We start from the raw sequence: 13,336 nt of genomic DNA on the forward strand, positions 1-13,336 counted from the left end.
TGCGTGCAAAGGCCAGAGGGTATCAAGTGTCGACTCCTTATCACACTGTCTTATTCCCTAGGGATAGGACCTCTCGCTGAACCCAAAGCTCTCTGTTTTTCTACTAGGCCACCTGACCAACAGGCCACATGGATCCTCCTGACTCCTGGTCCCCTCAGCACTTGGATGTCAGGGTCTGTTGACGCATTCAGCTTTTATGTGAGTGCTTGGGAGCCAAACTCAGGCCTTCATGCTTGAGCAGCGAGAGCTCTCTCCCACTGAGTCATCTCCCCAGCCCAGGCCACACTCTTAGAACCAACACCCAGCAACCCAGAACCAGCCCAGACGGCTATACTTCAACAGTAGCGCCCAGGTGACGGCTTATAACGTAACCGAGGCAAATTACTAAAATAAAGAAATATTTTATTTTCTCAGGTACGAAGTCCAAGGAAATACACACATTTGTAGAAATTAAACACCAAAACGGGAATAACGTTACAAGTCGCGTGGAATCAGCAGTGTGTGACTTGGGGTGATTTGGGGCCTTCTCGGTTTGCCAAGACAGGTCTAGCCCATGAAACAATTTCTGTGGTATCTGTCCAGAAGAGAGTTGTCACAGAATCATGGAGCCCACACAACTGGAACAGGTTGAAATGAGAATGGTTCACAAAGCAAAACGGACAACGTTACTAGTTGGCACAGACTGTTTGCATCAGAAAAACCGTGAAACTGGAGTAAATCAACCCCTTAGCACCGCAAACATCCCTAGTCATCACTTGAATTGTTCACTCATTTATGCAGACGTACATTGAGTATTTATTAAGCACCTATTGTGTGCCAGGAGGCACGGTGTTCCACTCTGGGTAAAGGCACTTGGTCGGCTCTCCAGTGGAAGCGCAGAGAGCCACGTGCATTCTGGGAAAGCCTCAACAATGTCCCCCCTCAAAGCAAAGGACCACATGGATTCAGTCCACCACGGCTTCCACAGGAAATATATCAGGCTCCTCTTTCTCTTCCGAATGAAGACAGCCACTGTCTTTCTGTTTCAGGATTACAAGGGGGATGTTCGGGACTGTGAAAGGTTACAGGGGACTCAAACGGATGTTGGTGGTCACCACTGCGCACTGAGGAAGACACGGGGTGTCATGGCGGAAGTGGCTGCTGAGCCACACCCTTCGCTTAGCAGCCAAAGGAGGCAGGGCTGCACGACCCTGCATCTCCCGGCGCCCCTTCACCAAGGCTGTCCAAATGGGCTGCTCTGCCCTTGGCACGTGCCCAGACTTAGATATGGAGCTTGGGACTCTTTTTAGCCACTTCCTCCTCGACAGCAGCTGACGTTTCTTTGCCATTGGTGACCTGGATGAAAGGTGTGGTCTCCGGACCTTGCCACCTGACCCATCTCCTCTATAGTGTCATAGAACAGTGGCCACCAGCACTGAACAGCAGCCTACATCTGGACGTTTCTGTGAGTGCTCTCCTTTCTCCCTGACTTGGATCTGCGCTCGCTTTGACTGGCTTACAGGGAAACTGAGAAGGGAGTTTAACTTGTGAGCGAAGGGCAGTTTTATCATTCCTAAGCGGCCCTGATGAGCCCATCCTACCTGGAATTAGGTCCTGGGCCCACCAGTTAACAGCGGCAGTAATGCTGTGGGTCCCTGGGACGAGCAATTGAGGAGGCTGTTTTCAAACCGAGGTCTTCCACATTCGCTGGTTAATGTGCACTGTAAATGGTTTTGAGGCCTTAACTATAGAAGCATTTGTTTAATGCACTGAAAATTCAGAGTGCTTTAAGTGTTGATTTATTACCTAAATCTATACCATCAGGGTATATAATCACTATGGATTGAATTGTATAAATGCTCTTGTGATGAAAATATACGCAGGTGACTATTTAAAAAGTGAGATTTTAAAGTGAATGTCCCCTGGGTTTGACTTCTTTAATAAAAAGTACTAAACTTGACATTCTTTTCTCTTAGTGTATTTTCATAAGTCATTCTTACATAAAAAGCCTAAAGAATATATCCAAGAATAATTCTCCCCTCTCTGCAATGCCTCATCTTCTCTGCGTACGACTTTGTTCGTAAAAGATTGTCTTAGGAAATATAAAAATATTTTACAGTGTTGTCAATGCCATACATTCTCCAGGGGAAACATACCTTTGTAAATTGAACAACTACTAGGAATTCTTAATGAAATTCAAGTCCCAGATGTGCCACAGATATGTCCCGATCAGGGTGACATCCAAGCCCGTCCGTCCTCTGTCACTTCCAGAAACCGTCTGTGACACTCCCTGAGAGAGACAGGATTCTCGCTCTTTCAAAAGTCATCATTGATTTCTGTGGATATCCTTAGGGTGACACTCTACAGAAACGGGCAAGGAAGAAGGAACATCAAAGACGGAAACAATTCCAGAGTTTAAGTATGACATTCTCAGAAGCTTTCTCCAACCCAACAAGTGACTCCCACTATCGTGCCTTGCTTGATCTGGGTCCTGAAGGATTCTTTTGGCTTTACCACTTTAGCCAGTAACTCACTTGTTCTACAAGGTGAGAGTCTCCCTGGGGTCAAATAACCTGTCTTGCCTTTCCTGGGTCTTAGGAATGTTTTTCAACAACATACTATTTTTTACACAGTTGTATTTTCTGGTCTTTAGAACCAGTGAGGTCTACCAGAACACAGCCTGGACTTGGAGCATTGAGTGGCAGATACCTGAAAGTGACCTATTGGGTGGCTCCCTTTGGAAACAAGCTAATAATGTCCTGTAGCCCACAAGTCCCCCGCCACCCAAACACATTATAAAGGTAAAAAAGGGAATGTTTCTTAAAAAAAAAAAAAAACCAGGAACTTTTCTAAATCTTTACTAACCCTAATCATCAGGGATTCATATAACACTTGAACAGATTAAATCCTTACCTGGAAATCTTGGATGAATGTTAGGAAATAGAAAATAAAACCAAAAGCAACGGTCCACTCACAGATGGCGCTCACCACATGATACATATAATCCTAGTAGCAACGATAGAGAAACAAATTTAGCCAAAACGACCTCATCGGACTGACATCACCTGGAATACAAGGTAATTAGACTAGAGGCCAAAGCTGTCCAATGAACATAAACTGTAACCTTGAGGAAAAGCCCGATGCAAATCTTTGCAGCCCAGAGGTCAGAGATGGCCGAGGCTGATGGGAATGCAAGCTGTGCCCAAAGTTCTTTATAGCTCTCACTTCGTTTGAAGACTCGAGCTATAGAACTTCAAAAGATAAATTAAGGACCGTGGAACGGCTGAGACCACAAAGCAAATTTGGACCTCAGTGAAGGAAGAGTTTGGTTTTGTTTGCCCTGCCCTAGGAACCCCATAGTTGAAGGACACACTGAAGTGTCTTGGGGGCACCCCCAGGGATCACCCCAGAATGAATGTGTGCATGCCTCTAAGACCAGCTTGGCAATTAGATATCTTTTTATGTCTGTTACTGTGGGTTTTGATTCTGCAAAGTTCTGCTTCACACAGTAAGGCAAATAACATCGGCAGAGCAAATGCCAGCAGCAAGACACCCATCAGATGATTCTCTCTGGAGAAAATGGATGCCAAGAATCCACTGTCTGGAGTTGAGAAACAATGAAACAGGTGGTGGTTGAACCAGACAAGATCAAATCCCATGTTTCATCAACTCGTTCCATTTTTTTATTTTATTTAATTTTTTTAAAGATTTATTTATTTATGTTTTGTGAATACACTGTCACTCTCTTCAGACACACCAGAAGAGGGCACCAGATCCCATTACAGATGGTTGTGAGCCACCATGTGGTTGCTGGGAATTGAACTCAGGACCTCTGGAAGAGCAGCCAGTGCTCTTAACCGCTGAGCCATCTCTCCAGCCCTATTTTATTTAATTTTAACATTTATTTATTTATTTATTTATTTCTGTGGTGTTGGGGATTGAACCCAGGGCCTTGCATAAGCTAGGAAAGTGTTCTACCACTGAACTACACTGCCAGTCGACACAGTTCATCTTCACAAAATAGGAAAATAATATGCCAGTGCTGTTTCAGAAGTAAAAAGGCTTCCACATTTGCATGAGTATCCTCTGTCTCTGTCTGTCTGTGTTTGTCTTCCCTTCCCATCTCCCTAACTGCATGCATGCATGCATACATGTGTGTATTTGTGATGTATGTATGATGTATGTATGATGTATGAATGATGTATGTATTTATGTATGATGTATGTATGAATGATGTATGTGTGATGTGTGTGATGTGTGTATGATGTATGTGTGATGTATGTATGTGTGATGTATGTGTGATGTATTATGATGTATGTATGGTGTATGTATGACATATGTGTGATATATGTATGTATGTATGTGCATCTGCTTTTTTAAATACCATAATTTATTTAAAAGCTCTCAAACTCTAAGTACGTTTTTACCTTCATCTCATTCTGACCTGCTTACATGCCAAGTCTGCGAGAGACACTTGGTCTGAGGCCTGTGCTGTGAGGTGAACAAGTCAGTTTTAGGGCAACGGCTCTTTCTTTGACCCTCTGCTCACCCATCCATTTAATGGGTGATGTCAGCCCCTGCTGTACAGGTCTTCACCTCCAGCCATTGTTCTTACCCAAGGTCGCAACTGGGGAGAGCCTGACAGAGAACAGTGCCCACTAACTGTTAGGGCCAACACCAGGGATCACACCCTGTCCTGGATCGTCAGAGGCAGGGGGAAGGGACCATAGAGATGGCTGTGAGGTTAAGAGCACCCACTCCCCTTGAAGAAGGCAGAGGGAGGGGGGCTGTCTGTATCTCCAGTTCCAGGGGATCCTAAACCTCTTCTGCCTTCCAGAGAGCACCAAGCATGTGCATGGTGTGTATACATACATGAAGGTAACACACACACACACACACACACACACACACACACACACACACACACTAAATATTTAAAAACCAAAGGGTAAAGAGTAAGACTGGCAGATGGTTCATTGTGTTTAAGGCACTGTGTGGCCAAGCCTGATGATCTAAGTTCAGTTTAATTGTGTGCATGTGTGTGTGTGTGTGTGTGTGTGTGTGTGTGTGTGTGTGTGTGTTAAACAAAATCATTTTTTCAGAAAGGTGGGGCCATATGGTCCTGAGAGGGCATGGAGTCAGAATCCTAATTTCTCCACTCTGCATGTAAATGCAGAATAAGTTACATGAATGACAACGGGTTATAGTCCTCTCCCTCCCCCCTTCAGGTGCGACGTACGAAGTGTACAAAGACAGCTTAATATACCTCATGCAATTCAAGGCAGTGCCTAACTATTACTCTGTCCAGACAATTGGCATAAGGGTTCACACTGCAGCCATTGATACTGGAAATAGAAGGCAGCATCTGAGTGCTTCAGGAAAGAGAAAACCAGACACTAGATAGTTGTATGCTCCTTTTGTTAAGGCCAAGGTCTCTATGTGGCCCAGGCTGGTCCTAAAGTGATGTCCCTTCTACCTTGGCCTTTGGAGTCCTGAGATGGCAAGCAGGAGCCAAGCACCCTACCCTGCTCCTTTTCACAACTTCAGACAGAAAATGGAAGAAACCAATGGATTTCCAACAGCCCTAAGGGCATGCTGAGCCCTTGACTGCACTTGATTTATGGTGAAACACTACCACCTAGTGGCTAAGCATTGAAGTACACTTGCTCTGTGGACTGTGTCAGGCTCCTTGGCCAGTGGAGAGAGAAAGCATCCTTCAGTCAGGGCTACCTCCCCTACTACAACCTTTTAACCAGCTGGTCAAACGAAACACTTTTAGAAATCCTAGCTAGAGCATTCTGTTCTTCAGTACTGTCCCTGTAGCTGTCTTGATGGCTTCCACCGCATGCCTGAATCACCTGAGTTTTTTGAAAGTTCTTGCCCTAATCACGCCCACCGTCTGCCCATCACCCCACCCACACCCTTCCCCTCACCTCTTACCTTTAGCCTCCCACCCAATGTTTTGGCCAGAATTGCTTTTTTGAAAAAAAAAAACACGAGTGACTTCCTTGCTGCTCAAATCCAGGACCCTCATTCCTCCAACGACTCAGCTATGTCTGCCATGGGCAGCTATTTCCCTTGTTTTAAAATGTCCTCCTCTTGGTCTCTGGGATAGATATGTGCCCGAGCCTGACGTAAGAATTGACTATTGCTTCTGTGTTTCTACAACACACTCTCGGACCTCAGTTTGCAATCATTCTTACTTTCAGAGTGTTATATTTGGCAGAGGACACCTGCTGTTTGTCATTGAACTCCGGGCCTCCTTGGGGACCCATTTCCCCACAGCTGCCCTTCCTCCTGGACATTCCCAGGCCTCAGTTCATGAGAACTGTCTGAGGGCAGCCCAGCACAGTTCTGGTCCTTCCACTGGCCCGTTTGTCTTCCTGTTTGTTTTGGCTGAAGACATTCTTCTTGCCCCCTTGAAAAGCCCCGTTACTCCCCACCCCTCCACCTTGTGTCCTGAGCGTCATCTATCCACTCTGGCCAAACTGACACATCCTAGGGCAGTAGGTAGATCCCCAAACTAACCAGTTTCCCTGAAAATGGGACATTCGAGAGTCAGGATTTAAAAAAAAGAGAGAGAGAGAGAGAGAGACCTTTTGCTTTTAAGAAAACCCAAACCCCAGGCAGTGGTGGCACACACGCTCAGGAGGCAGAGACAGGTGGGATTGTTGGGAGTTCAAGGCCAACCTGGTCTATTCAGTGAGTACCAGGATAGCCAAGGCTACACAGAGAAGCCCAGTCTGGAAAAGGGGGAAAAGAAAAACAAAGAAAACCCAAAGCAATAACAAATCCCATGTTCCTGCCATGGGACTGCTGTCCTGATCATGTCCCTTGCCTTGTGAGTGTGTGTGTGTGTGTGTGTGTGTGTGTGTGTGTGTGTGTATGTGTGTGTATGTGTGTGTGTGTGTGTGTGTGTGTGTGTGTGTGTGTGTGACTAATCTGTAGACCAGCAGCTGCCTTGGATTCACGAGATACAAACAGTGACCAAGCGCCCCTGGAACTTTGTTTCCCTACTGACTTCTGGAGCTAATATCACATGCGGCTGGAGGGTAAGCTAACTCCATGTCACAGAGAGTCCACGTTTTCCAACCCATTTTAAGAAAGGACAGTGACCCTTCCCAGGATTCACCAGCCACAGTCTCACAGATCCAGGATCAGTAACTAGACTGAGGGGAAACGGTTACCTTTTCTTTTGGATTCCATTCCAACTTGGTTATAGAAATTAGTGAAGCACAGGCAATCACTTATAAATAAAAGAGGAGTGTGTTAAGGAAATGGCAGAAGAAATCAGATCCTTTATTATTATTAAAACAAGTCTATTAACATAATTATTACACAATCTTTAAACGTAACACTTTTAAAGATATATATATGCATTATATATATGCATATGCATATGCATATGCATCAGGTCTCATTACAGATGGTTGTGAGCCACCATGTGGTTGCTGGGAATCGAACCCAGGTCCTCTGGAAGAGCAGTCAGTGCTCTTAACCGCTGAGCCCTCTCTCCAGCCCTAAACATAACATTTCTACAGTCAGACCAGAGATACGAACATCTTGGACTAATCTTAGGCGTTCAGTCATGACAGTAGCTAATTTACAATAGGGATATAGGACATTGCCTAGCACCGCCTAGGGCCTTACGTTCCGTTCCCAGTACCATAAAGAAAATGCATAAATCCTAAAGTATACTATGGAAATATATTTATTCCCTAGCAATATTTTTTGGATGTTTTGACGGTTTGAATACGAATGAATTCCCCATCCCACCCCCACGCCCCCCCTCCCCCCGCTGCTCCCCCCACCCCGCTGCCCTCCACCCCACCCCCCCTGGTGCCCCCCACCTCCCCACCCCGCTCACATATTTGAATGCTTAGACACCAGGGAGTGGCACTCTTTGACAGTATTAGAAGAATTAGGACTGTGGCCACGTTGGAAGTCAAAATTCCACACCCAGCCCACGGATCAAGATGTAGCCCCTGGTTACTTCTCTGGCACCAGGCCTGCCCACCACCATGCTCCCCGCCATGATGATAATGGACTAAGCCCCTGAAACTGTAAGCCAGCCCCCATTTAAATGCCTCCTTTTATAAGCACTGTCACGGTCATGGCGTCTCATCCCTGCAGTAGAACGCTGACTAAGACAGGGGTGTAGAGTCAGTTTTAACCTGGGGCTACACTTCCTCCAACCAGAGCGTTTCTGGGTGCTCCATCATGCAACCTGCTTACAGCTGTGTCCCACTGACACCAGGGTCCGAGACAGTTTTGTTTTTTGTTTTTCATTCCTGCGACTGAATAAAAACATATTTCCTCTAAAGTGCCATTTTCAAGGTAAGAGCTTTTGTGAAAAGTAACACTTTAAATACAAAAATAAGCCACCAAAGGGCTGGAGAGATGGCTCAGTGGTTAAGAGCACTGACTGCTCTTCCAGAGGACCTGGGTTCGATTCCCAGCAACCACGTGCTGGTTCACAACTGTCTAACACCAGCTCCAGGAGATCAGACACCCTCACTCAGATATAAAACCACAGGCAAACACCAATGCACATAAGTGAATTGTTTAAAAAAAAAAAAACAACCTATGGGGAACTAGAAAGCTCTAGAAAGACTATTTTTAAAACACGGGGTATCAGTCTAAAGTGCTGAGCCAAAGCCTCATTTTGAGCTCTCTCTGCTCAATTCAGTCAGTTCGTCCGTTCCTGGCCCCTCCCCCTTCATATTCTGCAAAGCCTAACACTTCTCGCTTTCTCAGAATAAAGCAGCCGAGAGCATGGACCTTGATCATTTAATGGCCATACTCCTGCTTCTGCTGGGTTCAATTAATTCACCTATTTACGCTTAGCTCCCTCTTGAGGGCACTTGGTACCACGCTGTCTGTGAGTAGATGGTGAGCTCAGTTAAACAGACAGAGACCATGGTGTGCTAGACAGACGAGAGCAGGGGAACAGCAATGGCTCAAATGAAGAGACGTTAATCCCTACACACTGGCATCTGGGGTGCCATGGAGTTCATCAGAGTTCAGCTTCGTCTGAGCTATGAAGTTTGAAGACCTCTCTATAGCAGCCCCAAGCCCGCAGAACTATAACGTGTTAAGTTTAAAAACTAAAAAGAAGGGGGGACATGGTGGGGCATGACTTTAATCCCAGGACTTGGGAGACAGAAGTCGTCAGATCTCTCGAGAGTTCCAGGATAGCCAGGGCTGTTACACAGAGAAACTCTTGTCTCAAAAATAAATAAATAAATCCAATGAAGAAGAAGAAGAAGAAGAAGAAGAAGAAGAAGAAGAAGAAGAAGAAGAAGAAGAAGAAGAAGAAGAAGAAGAAGAGGAGGAGGAGGAGGAGGAGGAGGAGGAGGAGGAGGAGGAGGAGGAGGAGGAGGAGGAGGAGGAGGAGGAGGAGGAGGAGGAGGAGGAGGAGGAGGAGGAGGAGGAGGAGGAGGAGGAGGAAGAGGAGGAGGAGGAGGAGGAGGAGGAAGAGGAGGAGGAGGAGGAGGAGGAGGAGGAGGAGGAGGAGGAGGAGGAGGAGGAGGAGGAGGAGGAGGAGAGGGGAGAAGAGACAGAAGACAGACAGAAGAAAGGACTGGCCTCATTCAGTGGTTCAGTTTTTCGGGGTCAATGAGGCTGTTTCGTGTCATAAAAACATTAAGGAGAAATAGGCATTTTAAGGAGCCTTTTAAAAAGTCTTTCCAGAGAAACATTGCTACCATAAAAAAGCTTGGGGCCAGAGACTTTCACAAAGGAGGTTGGTCGCTTTCATTCAGCTTAGCCTGTTGCTGGGATATACAGAACCTGCTTTTGGTCTCTGACCTGTGGGCTTAGCTAAGAGAAGGAACATCCTGGAAATGGAAATGACAGGGAGGGATACTGAGGCTGAAACGTCCCGGTGTGCTGTGACTCTCTGGTTTTAGGATCGAGAGACTTGCCTCTAGGAGTTGGGAGGCAGAGAAAGATTTCCAACAAAAAGAAACTTTACAACACAGCAGATACCACTTATCCGTACACTTGGCAGTCAACATGAGCTGACGATTTCAGGAACTCTATTTTGAGAGAACCTATGAGCATCTTTCAGACTATTAACAGAAGAGGAAATGGGGAAGGGATTGTCTTAGAAGAAAGGCATGCCATTTGGTAGTAAATCTCTCAGTGTCGGGGCTTAGTTCCTCCCTGACCGTAAATTTTATAAATAAAAATGTCTCCAAGACTGGGAGGAGGAAACCAGCTAGGCGACCTATGCCTGTAATCCCAGCACTCAGGAGGCTGAGATAGAAAGGATTACCACAAGTTTGTGGCTGGCCTGGGCTACAAGTATGACTCTATGTCAAAACAATAAGAAATAAACAAAAGCAAAATTGCATATTAGTCTATCTCGTATCACTTCTATTTTAGGAGAAAATAGAGGTCAGACTTTGGAAGGACACAGTGTGCTCTGAAGTTTGACCACTACATACCATGATCCGGCTTTTATTGCTTACAAAACACTGTCTTTTTTTCCCCCTTCCTGCAATCTGACATAAGATCAAAAGACGGAGAATTTCCACCCTCGAAATACCAGATCAGTTTCATTTTCTTTGTTTAAACACGTCATTAAAGAAACAAAGGGAGGCAGGTACAGTTATACACACCAGCAGTCACAGCGCTTGATAGGCTGAAACAGGTTGGCTCCTAGCCATAACAAGACCCTGCCTCGAAACAGAAAAAACTAACACACACACACACACACACACACACACACACACACACACTCACACACACACACTCACACATACACACTCTCACACACACTCACACACATACACATTCACACACACACACGAATGGGGGAGGGGATATTTCTCTTTTTTTTTTTTTATTGAAAATAGATTCTTCTCTCATATAATGCATCCTCAACTACAGCTTCTCCTTCCTCCCCTCCCAGATCCCACCTCCCTGACATCCATTTCCCTTCAGAAAAGAGCAGGCCTCCAAGAGACAACAAACAACAGGAGAAAACAAGATAGACTAAGACAAGGCAGAAGCCCTCCTATCAAGGCTGAACAAGGCAACCCTGTAGGAGGAAAAGAGTCTTTGGTTTAGTGTTTGGTTTGGGGTTTGGGGTTTGGGGTTTGGTTTGGTTTGGTTTGGTTTGGTTTGGTTTGGTTTGGTTTTCCAAGACAGGGTTTCTCTGTGTAGCCCCTGGCTGTCCAGGAACTTTGCAGACCGGGCTCTCCTTGAACTCAGAGATCCTCCTGTCTCTGCCCGCTGAGGGCTGGGTTTAAAGGACTAAGGTCTTTCTTAGGATGCCAGTCCACATGCCCAGGCCGTCCTCCTGCCTACGAATATCAAGCACTAGAATTACAGGACTGTGCTGCCATGTCCGGACATCTTCCGTTTCCTTTAGGTCAAAGTTCATAAACATGATTAAATACTCATTTCCTTCTTCACTGCTAGATTAGAAAACGAAGTGAATTTGAAAACAAGATCCGTGACCACAAAAAGGCTAAACATATTTTGGGTCGACGTAGGTCATAAGCAATAGAAATTTAAAATGAAATCCCTTAGTACAGGTCAATAAGTCAAACTGTCCTATCCCCAGCGGGCATGGAGTCTGGGCTCTTGGGATGCCGCAAAGCTCATTTCTTTAATTACAATGCCAATATTTGATGTCTTTAACCAAGCACTACAAAATGTTACATATTTTCATATGTCTTGTGAAACTGACCCAGGGAAGGAAAGCAAACAGATTCAAGTGCTCCTGGCTTTGATTTTCTTCCCCCATTCACTCCTTTCCCCAAAAGGATGTTTGACTCTAATACTTCTCTAGTGTCCACTTTTCTCCTATTTGATCTCCTAAAGAGTATGGACACGTGGTATGGCTTCAGAGGCAGGGTTCCATCAAACATCTGCAACATCAGGACAAAGATTCTTTGCTTAGCTGAACTATGCAGTCGGGATCCTAAACCTCCTGGGCCCACTTCAACATAAAGAACAATTTAATTAGAATATAAATATAAAGAAAATCGCTTTAACTACCTCCTGGTTAAGTTAGTGTGGTTTGAGTAAGAATGGCCATCATAGACTCATATATTTGAATGTTTGACTCTCAGTTTGTGGAACTGCTAGGGGAGGACTAGGTGGGTGTGGTCTTATTGGAAGTATGTCACTGGGGGCAGGCTTTGAAGTTTCCAAAGCCTGTGCCATTCCCAGTTAAGCTCTGCCTCATCACTGGGGACCAAGATGCAAATTCTCAGCTACTGCTTCTGAGCCATGTGCAGCTGTCTGCCTGCCTGCCTCTAAGGTCCCCACACAGTGACAATCATAGACTCTCACTCTCTGAATTGTAAGCCCCCAATAAACTCTTTCTTCTACAAGAAGATCTTCTACATCTTGATCATGATGTCTTCTCACAGCAGTAGAAAAGTTACTAAGACAGTTAACTCTAAAGTATGTCCATCCTACCCCCAAAGGTTCATGTGTCAGCTGGGGGCTTGTCCCCAAACAAGGACACTATTAGGGAGAGCTGGGACTTATCTGAAGAAGCAGATCACTAGGTGTAGGCCCTTGGACCAAGGCTGGGGGGCATTATATCCCTGACTCCTCCCCCACTACCACCTCCTCCTCCTATTCCTGTTTCTCTCCTTTCCCTTAGCCCCTCCTCTTCCTCTATCTTTTGTTTTCTCTTTCCTGTTTCTAATGAGGTGAAGAAATTCTGCCCCCACATACTCCGGTTGCCATAAATATTCTGCCCAAGCACATGGTTCGAGCGACCAAGGACTGAAGACCCAGAAACAGTAAACCAAAATAAGGCCTTCCCCTTCTGTTTTTTGTGTCAGGAATATTGTCACAGTAACACCAAGCCTAGTAACCCAATTGCCTCACCATTGGTGTGATCTCTCAGTGTATATGAGTGCGTCCTCCCCCCTTCCTTCACCGCCCCTCCCCACCCCAAGGCTGCCTGATTTTCCTGAAGTGTCTTTTGCAAGAATCCCATCAGGGAAGTTTAGCCACTTCATGTTTCTTCCTAGCTCCCAGAGACCCCAAGCTACCCCCCTGGTTATAAACTCCCATTTACCCACGCCATACTCCATGAGTCTCTCTCCCCGTGGCAAAGACCCCACTTAAGTAGTCCTTACTCCAGCTACTGCTATGGCCAGAAGTTAAAACAATCTTCCTTCTCGCTCACTGGCTGCATTTTTTTGTTTTAACAACAGACCCGTGAAAAGGATACTGGGGACGACAGCTGCGCAGGAAACGGCGGAGATGGCCATCCTGACATGGCACGTGGTGAGGCTGTTCCACTGGGGACATGATTTGTAGGAGATGATCGATTGCAGGAGCGTGTATACCACACCGCAGACGAAAGCCAGAAGGGCACCGC

General features: G+C 45.8%; 1 protein-coding gene across 4 annotated transcripts in view; it reads right to left on the minus strand.

Moving 5' to 3' along the window:
* Positions 1 to 381: 381 nt before the first annotated feature.
* Dram1 (DNA-damage regulated autophagy modulator 1) overlaps positions 382 to 13,336 on the minus strand; it is a 35,038-nt gene continuing 22,083 nt past the window's right edge. The window contains exons 4-9 of one of the 4 annotated variants that reach the window (XR_005486724.2): positions 13,187 to 13,336; positions 7,167 to 7,225; positions 2,893 to 2,985; positions 2,136 to 2,340; positions 1,581 to 1,700; positions 386 to 617 (exon numbers count right to left, since the gene is read on the minus strand). The exon at positions 13,187 to 13,336 is cut by the window's right edge and continues 28 nt beyond it. Coding sequence is in view for 1 of the 4 variants with exons in the window: in NM_001173427.1 (NP_001166898.1) it covers positions 2,296 to 2,340; positions 2,893 to 2,985; positions 7,167 to 7,225; positions 13,187 to 13,336 (347 nt within the window). In the remaining 3 variants the exon portion in view is untranslated. Of the gene's footprint in view, positions 2,341 to 2,892; positions 2,986 to 7,166; positions 7,226 to 13,186 lie in introns of all 4 variants that reach the window. The other 3 variants (XR_005486723.2, XR_005486721.2, NM_001173427.1) reach the window with 3 other exon arrangements.

The sequence above is a fragment of the Rattus norvegicus genome, chromosome 7 (genome assembly GCF_036323735.1).
Source record: "Rattus norvegicus strain BN/NHsdMcwi chromosome 7, GRCr8, whole genome shotgun sequence".
Lineage (NCBI taxonomy): Eukaryota > Metazoa > Chordata > Mammalia > Rodentia > Muridae > Rattus > Rattus norvegicus.